Genomic DNA, 13,369 nt, shown 5'->3' with positions numbered 1-13,369 from the left:
TTTGTAACTGTGAAAGGTTCTGTATAGTGTGTGTGTGTGTGTGTGTGTGTGTGTGTGTGTGTGTGTGTGTGTGTGTGTGTGTGTGTGTGTGTGTGTGTGTGTGCGTGCGTGCGTGCGTGCGTGCGTGCGTGCGTGCGTGCGTGCGTGCGTGCGTGCGTGCGTGCGTGCGTGCGTGTGTGTCTATGGCAGATCTACAAGCTCACAAGGTGCATTGTGAGCTTGTAGATCTGCTATTTTCAAATGATTTTTTAGACATTTCATATATTTGAAAAATTGTGAAATGGGACATTCTGCATAATGAGTACTTTCTACTTTTGGTACTTTATAGTACATTTTGATTCCAAAACTTTTGTACTTTTACTCAAGTAAATTTTGAATTCCAGACTTTTACTTGTAACACAGAGTACTTCTACATTACATTATTGATACTTTTACTTGTAACACAGAGTACTTCTACATTGCAGTATTGATATTTTTACCTAAGTAAAACATTTGAGTACTTTTTCCACCACTGCCCCCATGTGAACTTCTCCATGAAGCAACTCTGAAATGAGAGACATTTCATGCACTGGAACAGGAACAACAAACATCCTCATTCCCTGAAACTAAATGCTCTCCCTGCATCACTTTCAGTTGTAAAAGGTAACACAGACTCTCCTACAGAAGTCTAAATAACATACTGGTTCAATCCCAATGTGTGTCCATTGTGGAGAAACAAGAGGGGACCATATCACTACGTGCATTACACCCTACTGGTGTAATGCACGTAGTGATATGGTTTATAAATAAAAACAAATCTAAATCTTTCCACATTTAAAAAACATATATAGCAAGATTTTTATGATTTTCCAAAAATAGCAGATCTACAAGCTTGTAGATCTGCTATTTATGAAGAGCCAAAGTAACTTATTTTGATGCTATGCTATATTAACACATTTTGCTGGGGACCGTCTGAAACCCCACCATAGGACCCCTGCGGGTCCCCGGACCTCACTTTGAGAACCAGTGGGAGGAGCAGAGCGTTAGAGAGAGACACGCCCACTCAACGGTTGATCTGTCCTGCGCTCTCGTCGCTCATATCCTGCACATGCGTCCTGCGCTCTCCTCGCGCATGTGTGATCATCAACAACACTCTCAGTACATCCTGTGTCGTGACGACATCACTGTTGCCATGTCTGCTTATTATAAGTGACTTTGTGCTTGTTTTCTTTTCTGTAAAGTCGTTTTTAAATATATTGGTAGTTGCTGTTTTAACTTTTTTTTCACAATAGTTTTTAATTACATTTTCATTTCAAGGACCCCCAGATTAATTTGTATTTGTCCGTGGACCCCCATCTGCAAACATTTTATGCCAGGGACCCCCATCCCAGCCAGCACGCCCACGTGGGTCCCATATGGGTTCAAGGTGGGCTACACCATATGGGCCCCATGTCGGCATGTCAGCGGGATCCACTTGGGTCCCATCTGGGATGCCCATGTGGGCCTTACGTGGGTACTACCTGGGCCCCACATGGGCCCCATGTGGGCTTTAGGTGGGTTCTACCTGGGCCCCACATGGGCCCCATGTGGGCTTTAGGTGGGTACTACCTGGGCCCCACATGGGCCCCATGTGGGCTTTAGGTGGGTTCTACCTGGGCCCCACATGGGCCCCATGTGGGCTTTAGGTGGGTACTACCTGGGCCCCATGTGGGCTTTAGGTGGGTACTACCTGGGCCCCACATGGGCCCCATGTGGGCTTTAGGTGGGTTCCACCGGGGCCCTAGGTGGGTCCCATATGGTTTCAAGGTGGGCTAAACCATATGGGCCCCATGTCGGCATGTCAGCGGGGTCCACTTGGGTCCCATCTGGGATGCCCATGTGGGCCTTACGTGGGTACTACCTGGGCCCCACGTGGGCTCCATGTGGGCTTTTAGGTGGGTTCTACCTGGGCCCCACATGGGCCCCATGTGGGCTTTAGGTGGGTTCTACCTGGGCCCCAGGTGGGCGCCAACTAGGCAAGTCTATGTGGGACCGAGGTGGGTCCCAACTGGGATGCCCATGTGGGCTTTAGGTGGGTTCTACCTGGGCCCCAGGTGGGCCCCAACTAGGCAAGTCTATATGGGACAGAGGTGGGTCCTAACTGGGTTTGTTTGTGCAATGGTTCCTTTGATTTCCAACGTGGGTCCTAATAAGATTTAAATATAAATAAAATAGATTAAGCAGCAAACATGAACCGTGTTAATTCTTGTAAACACACCTAAAATAAAAATTGGGTATAACATTTTACACGTCTTCAGTTTTACCAGGATGAAAATAGACAATATATATTTTGACAAAATTATTAAATACAATATTACAAGATAATGAAAATACAATGAAAATACAAATGGAAATAAATATAGCAGTAGTGTAAAGGTGCAGGAAGAGAAGGCACACACATTACACGTGCAAGTGTACATACAGTATATACATAAAATCACAAAAATGCAACATAATATTCTGACAATGCTCCACAGAGACTATTAACAGAAACAAAATATAAGAATAAAAATGGTGTATAAGAGGTGCATCAAAAACTTCAATTGTCCATGTAACAGGGCAGAGGGATTCTGAGATCCAGTTTCATGTTGCAGATGAATCTGGGCCCTATGTGTACGTGGGTGTCTCTTGAGCCTTTCTGTTTAAATCCCCAGTGACAGAACCAACCAAGTATTGTGCTGCTAAGGGGAGAGAAAGAGAGACAGAGACTTTGTCTACTGGGGTGGTGCATCATCCAGTTGTGGAAGCTGTCTCTGAGCTCAAACTCTGTTTCCACCTCTATCACGAGCCCCAGTGAACCACTTGGAGAGAGCCTTCTTCTGCATCCTTGTGTTCTTCAGTCCTCCTAATAGAAATGACAAGAAGCCAACTGTTAGAAATTATAGAATTATGAAACTTTCCATTACTGTATATACTGGTATACATCAAATGTGTTGCCAAATTACATTTAAAGTTAGACAGATAAAGGAAAATTAATCACACACACGCCGCCTCCCGGCTCTACGAGCAGGAGGACCCGGTGCTCATCCTGACCGGAGGGTCGCTCAGGTCAAAGGTCAGCAACTCGTCCCAGGCCTGGCTGGTCCAGTTCTACTCGTCATGGTGTGGACACTGTGTCCACTACTCACCCACCTGGAAGAGCCTCAGCCTGGGGGCCGACGTCACAGGTCTGTGTCTGTCTGTCTGTCTGTCTGTCTGTCTGTCTGTCTGTCTGTCTGTCTGTCTGTCTGTCTGTCTGTCTGTCTGTCTGTCTGTCTGTCTGTCTGTCTGTCTGTCTGTCTGTCTGTCTGTCTGTCTGTCTGTCTGTCTGTCTGTCTGTCTGTCTGTCTGTCTGTCTGTGTGTGTGTGTGTGTGTGTGTGTGTGTGTGTGTGTGTGTGTGTGTGTGTGTGTGTGCGTGCGTGCGTGCGTGCGTGCGTGCGTGCGTGCGTGCGTGCGTGCGTGCGTGCGTGCGTGCGTGCGTGCGTGCGTGCGTGCGTGCGTGCGTGCGTGTGTTTAGGTGCAGACAGACAGGTTCTTCCACTATAATTAAGCAAACCTCTGTCATCAAAGGGAACCTCTGTCATCAAGGAATTCTGTCATCAAGGAATTCTGTCATCAAAACCTGTTCAGCAGGATTCTCTCAAACAGCGGAGATTCTGCGTTTATGGTTATGGGATGCTTGCCATTTGTCGTCGCCATGGTTACAGCGCCGCAAGCTATGGGATGATCAAAGTGTGCATGCGTCGACCTACGGCTGCCGTGCGCCTGCCTCACGCTCCTGCAAACTTATTAAGAATGTTTATTTATGCCCCGTGTCACACACTGTGTTTTATGAGCAGAAGGACGGTTTGGATATCATCTCCATAGCACTAGCGCTCACATTCACACGTGACATGTTCTAATCCAGGTTGTGTTATTAGCACACATAACTTAGCCTAGCTCAAACAGCTTTATCCATTAAGACCAGGAACGCATCTGTCATTTTAAGATTTATTTGGCTATTCCAAAAATTGCAGATCTGCAAGCTCACGGCACAGAGTGCAACACTTATGGAGTACTTTCATTGCCGTAAGCAAGGAGATACTTAGTTTTGTTGTTACTTTTGGGTCAATGTATTCATTTAGTTATTAAGTAGCCCTGTAATTAGCAGGATAATTGATGGGTAGCCGGTCATTATTGATTAATAAATCCATGCAGGGTGATTAGGCACTTCCACTCCGTGTCGGTGCCTATAATCACCCTGTCAGGATTTATTTATCAATAAGGACCGGCTGGCCGTCAATTATCCCTTGCATAATATCGTCTCTGTCAGGTGGAAACCTCATATATGTCCAAAACTGTTACTTTTCAGGTAACGTAATGTATATATATATATATATATATATATATATATATATATATATATATATATATATATATATATATATATCACTAAAGTTTCAGTTTTGTCACAGAGGTATATATGGATGTGTTGATATTATTTGACAGTTTGTGTTTATGCTCATGGCCACTAGAGGGAGACACATACTTTGTATAAATTCCTCAGCCCAAGTCTGCTCCAAATGGCTCTGAATGAATGAATGAATGAAGGAAGGAAGGAAGGAAGGAAGGAAGGAAGGAAAGAAGGAAGGAAGGAAGGAAGGAAGGAAGGAAGGAAGGAAGGAAGGAAGGAAGGAAGGAAGGAAGGAAGGAATGAATCACAGTGTCTTTAGTGACCAACGTGTGAGAGTTGGAAAGGAGCTTGTTGGGAGAGAAAAACCATCTACTATAGTGTGTGCATGTAGGGCCTTTAACCCATTCAGACCTGAAGCCGATTCTACAAATGTCTTTTAGTTAACAGTTTTTTGAAAAGAAAACGTATGTTTCTATATCAGTGGTTCTCAAACCTTTTCATGTAAAGGAGTGTCAGTGTGTATGTGTGTCAGTCCACCAGTATCTCCAGTTCATGTCTACATCCAGCAGTGTGTGTGTGTGTGTGTGTGTGTGTGTGTGTGTGTGTGTGTGTGTGTGTGTGTGTGTGTGTGTGTGTGTGTGTGTGTGTGTGTGTGTGTGTGTGTGTGTGTGTGTGTGTGTGTGTGTGTGTGTGTGTGTGTGTGTGTGTGTGTTCGTTCAGCATTGCTGGTAAAATGCTGTTCATGTTCATTAAACATCAATCTAAGCCTCATTACATCTCACTGCTGAAACCATCAAATGTCTTTAAAAACACACTGGTCATGTGATCAAAGTGTCACATGAGAGGTGTGTGTGTGTTATGCTATTATTTTACACTGTGCAACAATGTGTGTGTGTGTGTGTGTGTGTGTGTGTGTGTGTGTGTGTGTGTGTGTGTGTGTGTGTTATGCTATTATTTTACACTATGCAACCGGTCCTGACTTACTAATACACACTAATAACACACACACACACACACACACACACACACACACACACACACACACACACACACACACACACACACACACACACACACACACACACACACACACACACACACACACACACACACACACACACACCTTTTGTATCTGTCTCTAATGTGTGTGTGTGTGTGTGTGTGTGTGTGTGTGTGTGTGTGTGTGTGTGTGTGTGTGTGTGTGTGTGTGTGTGTGTGGTGGTGTGTGTGTGTGTGCATGTGGGGTGGGCGTGTCCAGTGCAAAGGGTTGATGAGGCTTTCCGGTTATGGAGTAGTTCTTCTTCTTCCTCCTCATCTTCATCTGAACCAGATTCAGGTTCAAACATATATGGCTGTATTTGTCCAATTTGTCCTCCTGCCATTTTGTAAACAAATGGGCAGAACCATGGGCAGTCCTTTAGTGATAAGGGGGAAGGACTAGGACAGGTGGGTGGTCTTATAGGAGGAGGCGGAGGGACTGGATTAGATGGGTGGTGCTAAGTGAAACCAGGTATACTTAATGAACTGGTGGGTGTGTCTACATAAAAACAACATTTTAACACTTACTGTACACTTTTTTTTTTTGTTGAAAAAAATCCTTACATAATAATAATACCTTATGGTCAGGTTTTACGGTTGAAAAATATCATGGCACTCCATCTTTAACTAAAATCTTTGCTTTTGGGAGGGGAAAGGAACTGGTTGGAATAACGTGTTCCTTCCACACGCTACGTCCTACCAGGGAAACTCCCCCCTGTCAGGTGACAAGAAGGTCAGTTGGCTCTCATGCATTGAAGGAGGCATGAGCTCGGCCCTGGCCTCCCTAGGTTGGCAGAGGGAGTGTAGTGCCCAGGATTACATAGACCATTGGCACTGGGTGTAAAAAATGGGGTTAAAAAATGGTGGGATAAAAATGTAATAATTTTTTTTTAAATCTTTGCTTTTGGGGGTCCCTGGAACAACATATTTTGAGATGGGGGTCCGTGGTCAAATACTTATTATTTTGGGGGGTCCTTGACATGACAAAGTTTGAGAACCACTGATATATAGCAACATAGGTTTAAAAAAATACAAAAGCTGTTCCCCAGAAGCAAAGATTTGCAAAAATAGCAGATCTACAAGCTCGTAGCCGCTTGTATATATGAGTTTGTATATCTGCTATTTTTATACAGCCCAAAGTATAAAATAATGGTTATAGCTAAAAATCTAAAATGACACATACAGTATATATGCGTTCCTGGATAGAATGGGTTAAATAATAATACTAATGATATACAATAACCTGAATAATATACTTCCCCTCTCCTCTCCTCTCCTCTCCTCTCCTCTCCTCTCCTCTCCTCTCCTCTCCTCTCCTCTCCTCTCCTCTCCTCTCCTCTCCTCTCCTCTCCCCTCCCCCTCCCCTCCCCTCCCCTCCCCTCTCCTCTCCTCTCCTCTCCTCTCCTCTCCTCTCCTCTCCCCTCCCCTCCCCTCCCCTCCCCTCCCCTCCACTCCCCTCTCCTCTCCTCTCCTCTCCTCTCCTCTCCTCTCCTCCTATAGACCAGGTACCCTGCATGACTTTAGGAGTCAGGACGTAGCAGAACAGTTGACTCTGTTGGACTCTGAGCTCTTCTACAAGATTGAGGTTTGACCTCTGACCTTTTGATGTACTTCCTGTCTCTCTGTTGTCAAAGCATGCTTTCAAATAAAGCTGCAAAAGGGGTCTGAGGCCACGCCCCATTGGCTCGTAGTCCCGCGAGTGACAGAATGTTATACAGGGATGTTGTTTGCTAATAAAACATACACACTAGTGGTTATATCAGGGCGATGACGCGGCGTATTTATTGTATTTATATATATATATCATATAAACTACAGGTCGGCTGCCACTCATAGTTCTTTTAGATTGCCTTTTAAAACACCCTTGACACTTTCTTTAACAGTTATTATTTCCCTTCTTTCTCTTCCGGTCTATTTTCCAATGAATGGATGAGGCATCACCAAAAGTTTAGTCTGAAATAATTGCTCCTCTTTTTAGTCTTGTTTATTTACAGACGCTAAGTTGTAGGATAATAATAAGTAGGTCTATATGCCACCCAACTTATATAATAATTATATAGTATATAACGGTGAGTCACTATAACACCTCATTTTTCTAATGAATTAACATATTAAGGTGCCTCATCATCATCTTGGGTCATCAGCTATTGTTGAGTTAGAGTTTTGAGTTTTATTTATTAGCAAATAAAGAGTTAAAAACAGAATAATTTGGCCGACGAAATAGCGGCAGTTTTTGGATTCCAGGGGCGCGGCCTCAGACCTTTTTGTGGCGTTATTTGAACTTTTGCACCATTTTTCAGTTCTACACACACACACACACACACACACACACACACACACACACACACACACACACACACACACACACACACACACACACACACACACACACACACATTGGTCTTGGTCATACAAACATTTTCAGTCGTGAGATTTTATTTTGCTTAATCCCTGTCTGTCTGTCTGTCTGTCTGTCTGTCTGTCTGTCTGTCTGTCTGTCTGTCTGTCTGTCTGTCTGTCTGTCTGTCTGTCTGTCTGTCTGTCTGTCTAGCTTCCAGAGGCGTTGTTGTGGTCCAAGGAACAGAATGAAGAGAAGTGTCCCAACCTGACCGAGTTCACCCAACACTTTAACAACGTCTCCTTCTGGTAAACCACACTAACTAGTCCTGTCCTTCTGGTAAACCACACTAACTAGTCCTGTCCTTCTGGTAAACCACACTAACAAGTCCTGTCCTTCTGGTAAACCACACTAACTAGTCCTGTCCTTCTGTTAAACCACACTAACTAGTCCTGTCCTTCTGGTAAACCACACTAACTAGTCCTGTCCTTCTGGTAAACCACACTAACTAGTCCTGTCCTTCTGGTAAACCTCACTAACTAGTCCTGTCCTTCTGGTAAACCACACTAACTAGTCCTGTCCTTCTGGTAAACCACACTAACTAGTCCTGTCCTTCTGGTAAACCTCACTAACTAGTCCTGTCCTTCTGGTAAACCACACTAACTAGTCCTGTCCTTCTGGTAAACCACACTAACTAGTCTTGTCCTTCTGGTAAACCACACTAACTAGTCCTGTCCTTCTGGTAAACCTCACTAACTAGTCCTGTCCTTCTGGTAAACCACACTAACTAGTCCTGTCCTTCTGGTAAACCACACTAACTAGTCCTGTCCTTCTGGTAAACCACACTAACTAGTCTTGTCCTTCTGGTAAACCACACTAACTAGTCCTGTCCTTCTGGTAAACCACACTAACTAGTCCTGTCCTTCTGGTAAACCATACTAAATAGTGTTTAAGGTGTTAAACTGACCTGGTTCACATTAGTCACTGGTCACTCTGGTTGACGATAAAGTTATACTGAACTCTGTGTGTGTGTGTGTGTGTGTGTGTGTGTGTGTGTGTGTGTGTGTGTGTGTGTGTGTGTGTGTGTGTGTGTGTGTGTGTGTGTGTGTGTGTGTGTGTGTGTGTGTGTGTGTGTGCGCGCGCGCGCGTCAGGGTGCGTTCGGTGGTCATTCTACAGGAAAGGCCTCAGGACAGAGAGAGACTGCTGCTTAAATTCATCAAAGTTATGAAGGTAAGCTTTGACCTTGTGCTGACCCTGAATCAGTGAGGACAATGAAAATCACGTTCCATGAATGTATTCATCCTTCTCAAGTGTGTGTGTGTGTGTGTGTGTGTGTGTGTGTGTGTGTGTGTGTGTGTGTGTGTGTGTGTGTGTGTGTGTTCTTGCAGCACCTGAGGAAGTTGAATAACTTCAACTCGTACCTGTGTGTCCTCTCTGCGCTGGACAGCGCTCCTCTCAGCAGACTAGACTGGCAGAGAAACACTGCAGAGGTCACACAAGGGGTCTGAGGCCACGCCCCATTGGCTCGTAGTCCCGCGAGTGACAGAATGTTATACAGGGATGTTGTTTGCTAATAAAACATACACACTAGTGGTTATATCAGGGCGATGACGCGGCGTATTTATTGTATTTATATATATATATCATATAAACTACAGGTCGGCTGCCACTCATAGTTCTTTTAGATTGCCTTTTAAAACACCCTTGACACTTTCTTTAACAGTTATTATTTCCCTTCTTTCTCTTCCGGTCTATTTTCCAATGAATGGATGAGGCATCACCAAAAGTTTAGTCTGAAATAATTGCTCCTCTTTTTAGTCTTGTTTATTTACAGACGCTAAGTTGTAGGATAATAATAAGTAGGTCTATATGCCACCCAACTTATATAATAATTATATAGTATATAACGGTGAGTCACTATAACACCTCATTTTTCTAATGAATTAACATATTAAGGTGCCTCATCATCATCTTGGGTCATCAGCTATTGTTGAGTTAGAGTTTTGAGTTTTATTTATTAGCAAATAAAGAGTTAAAAACAGAATAATTTGGCCGACGAAATAGCGGCAGTTTTTGGATTCCAGGGGCGCGGCCTCAGACCTTTTTGTGGCGTTATTTGAACTTTTGCACCATTTTTCAGTTCTACACACACACACACACACACACACACACACACACACACACACACACACACACACACACACACACACACACACACACACACACACACACACACACATTGGTCTTGGTCATACAAACATTTTCAGTCGTGAGATTTTATTTTGCTTAATCCCTGTCTGTCTGTCTGTCTGTCTGTCTGTCTGTCTGTCTGTCTGTCTGTCTGTCTGTCTGTCTGTCTGTCTGTCTAGCTTCCAGAGGCGTTGTTGTGGTCCAAGGAACAGAATGAAGAGAAGTGTCCCAACCTGACCGAGTTCACCCAACACTTTAACAACGTCTCCTTCTGGTAAACCACACTAACTAGTCCTGTCCTTCTGGTAAACCACACTAACTAGTCCTGTCCTTCTGGTAAACCACACTAACAAGTCCTGTCCTTCTGGTAAACCACACTAACTAGTCCTGTCCTTCTGTTAAACCACACTAACTAGTCCTGTCCTTCTGGTAAACCACACTAACTAGTCCTGTCCTTCTGGTAAACCACACTAACTAGTCCTGTCCTTCTGGTAAACCTCACTAACTAGTCCTGTCCTTCTGGTAAACCACACTAACTAGTCCTGTCCTTCTGGTAAACCACACTAACTAGTCCTGTCCTTCTGGTAAACCTCACTAACTAGTCCTGTCCTTCTGGTAAACCACACTAACTAGTCCTGTCCTTCTGGTAAACCACACTAACTAGTCTTGTCCTTCTGGTAAACCACACTAACTAGTCCTGTCCTTCTGGTAAACCTCACTAACTAGTCCTGTCCTTCTGGTAAACCACACTAACTAGTCCTGTCCTTCTGGTAAACCACACTAACTAGTCCTGTCCTTCTGGTAAACCACACTAACTAGTCTTGTCCTTCTGGTAAACCACACTAACTAGTCCTGTCCTTCTGGTAAACCACACTAACTAGTCCTGTCCTTCTGGTAAACCATACTAAATAGTGTTTAAGGTGTTAAACTGACCTGGTTCACATTAGTCACTGGTCACTCTGGTTGACGATAAAGTTATACTGAACTCTGTGTGTGTGTGTGTGTGTGTGTGTGTGTGTGTGTGTGTGTGTGTGTGTGTGTGTGTGTGTGTGTGTGTGTGTGTGTGTGTGTGTGTGTGTGTGTGTGTGTGTGTGTGTGTGTGCGCGCGCGCGCGTCAGGGTGCGTTCGGTGGTCATTCTACAGGAAAGGCCTCAGGACAGAGAGAGACTGCTGCTTAAATTCATCAAAGTTATGAAGGTAAGCTTTGACCTTGTGCTGACCCTGAATCAGTGAGGACAATGAAAATCACGTTCCATGAATGTATTCATCCTTCTCAAGTGTGTGTGTGTGTGTGTGTGTGTGTGTGTGTGTGTGTGTGTGTGTGTGTGTGTGTGTGTGTGTGTGTGTGTGTGTTCTTGCAGCACCTGAGGAAGTTGAATAACTTCAACTCGTACCTGTGTGTCCTCTCTGCGCTGGACAGCGCTCCTCTCAGCAGACTAGACTGGCAGAGAAACACTGCAGAGGTCACACAAGGGGTCTGAGGCCACGCCCCATTGGCTCGTAGTCCCGCGAGTGACAGAATGTTATACAGGGATGTTGTTTGCTAATAAAACATACACACTAGTGGTTATATCAGGGCGATGACGCGGCGTATTTATTGTATTTATATATATATATCATATAAACTACAGGTCGGCTGCCACTCATAGTTCTTTTAGATTGCCTTTTAAAACACCCTTGACACTTTCTTTAACAGTTATTATTTCCCTTCTTTCTCTTCCGGTCGATTTTCCAATGAATGGATGAGGCATGACCTGGCAGTACGTTTGACCTCTATAGCAAGGTCAAACTGTACGTTTGACCTCTGACCTCTATAGCTCCTCCTACCTGTACTTATGACCTCTGAACTCTAGCTCCTTCTACCTTTTATATTTGTTGTTGACATATTAATGTGTTAATATTCAATGCTCTTTTGGTGAATTGATTACATAGGACCACAATGGAAACAAGTCTTGACCACATATATAAAGATACAGCAAAAGAAAGGTGTGGTACCTAAGGGGCGGCCATAGCTGAGTGGTCAGTGAGCCCGCCTGGGCAGCTAGAGGCCCTGGTTGTTGCAGGTACAAGTCCAGGTCAAGTCACCTTTATTCAATTCATTTAGTCAAGTAGAGTCAAAGTTCATTTGTACAGCACATTTAAAAACAACAGAAGTTGACCCAAAGTGCTTTCCATTCACAATAGCATCATAACGACCTCATAAAAATACAACATAGTAAAAGAAACATAAAAGCGAAACCTCATACAAATACAGCATAATTAAAAGAACATAAAAGCAATACAAACAATACCTTCAATGACCAGAGTAGGTATATTAATATTTATACATATACAGTGACAACATTACATGTTCAAGGTCAATAAGAATGATTGACTCTAGTAAAGGTCTCAAATACTAACCAGTAAAGGGTTAAATAATGTATATAGGACCAACCAAGCATTGAATTAGAGTCTGTCTGTCTGTCTGTCTGTCTGTCTGTCTGTCTGTCTGTCTGTCTGTCTGTCTGTCTGTCTGTCTGTCTGTCTGTCTGTCTGTCTGTCTGTCTGTCTGTCCAGGGGTCTGATCCTCCAGGATCTGACCTTCGTCCACCTGGGGAACCCTGACCAGGTGATGACATCACAGGGGTCAAAGGTGAACTTCTCAAAGCGCTGGCAGCAGTTCAACATCTTGGACACCGTGAGGAGTTTTCAGCAAATGTTCGTTTATTTCTCTATTATCTATTATATATCTATTATTACATGTTTATCCTGTTTACATTTGTGACTAATAAAGTATACAATCAATCCAATCAATACACAACAAAAAAAATCACATAAATCTCCTGTCTGTCTGTCTGTCTGTCTGTCTGTCTGTCTGTCTGTCTGTCTGTCTGTCTGTCTGTCTGTCTGTCTGTCTGTCTGTCTGTCTGTCTGTCTGTCTGTCTGTCTGTCTGTCTGTCTGTCTCTCTGTCTCTCTACAGTCGTTACTCTGTAACTCGTAACGAGGACATCGTGTCGTTCTTTAACGGCTTCAGTGACCACCTGGCCGAGGAGGCATTATGGGAACTCTCTCTTAGGATCCGCCCACGGAATACCCCACGAGCCAATCAGAGATGATGTGGGAGGAGACGGCAGCCGCCTGGTTTTAGGAATGATTTGGCTGAATGAGAAGACTGTGAAAGGTTGTTTATATATATATATATATATATATATATATATATATATATATATATATACATACAGTATATACTGCATATATGGTACAGTATGATTGAAAAACGAGTCGAATTGAAAAAGGTGCAACTCGTTTTTCGGCGTGAGATGAAGCAAGCGGGAGGCTTTGATGTCTCGCAGCACACACCGACGGAGGTGAAGGTGACTTGAGCCATGAGAGGCGTCCTGCAGAGCGAGCTTAGGCCAGCGAGTCTCCGT

At 44.0% G+C, this 13,369-nt stretch overlaps 1 protein-coding gene across 1 annotated transcript; it reads left to right on the top strand.

Annotated features, from left to right (window-relative positions):
- Nucleotides 1-1,087: 1,087 nt before the first annotated feature.
- On the top strand, nucleotides 1,088-13,102 carry LOC308088263 (rap guanine nucleotide exchange factor 1-like; the record flags this gene model as incomplete). Its single annotated transcript, XM_080432665.1, has 9 exons — nucleotides 1,088-1,165; nucleotides 3,029-3,195; nucleotides 6,930-7,014; nucleotides 7,981-8,075; nucleotides 8,920-8,998; nucleotides 9,157-9,270; nucleotides 11,379-11,458; nucleotides 12,515-12,655; nucleotides 12,919-13,102. 9 exons carry the CDS (start codon nucleotides 1,088-1,090, stop codon nucleotides 13,052-13,054), a joined length of 975 nt encoding a protein of 324 aa, XP_080288791.1. The 3' UTR covers nucleotides 13,055-13,102.
- Between the last annotated feature and the right edge of the window lie 267 nt (nucleotides 13,103-13,369).

This window comes from Gymnoscopelus braueri (genome assembly GCF_963280865.1).
Source record: "Gymnoscopelus braueri genome assembly, chromosome: 7".
NCBI classification, from domain to species: domain Eukaryota; kingdom Metazoa; phylum Chordata; class Actinopteri; order Myctophiformes; family Myctophidae; genus Gymnoscopelus; species Gymnoscopelus braueri.
Note: the sequence above shows the minus strand (reverse complement) of the source record. Positions and strands in the feature narration are given on the sequence as shown.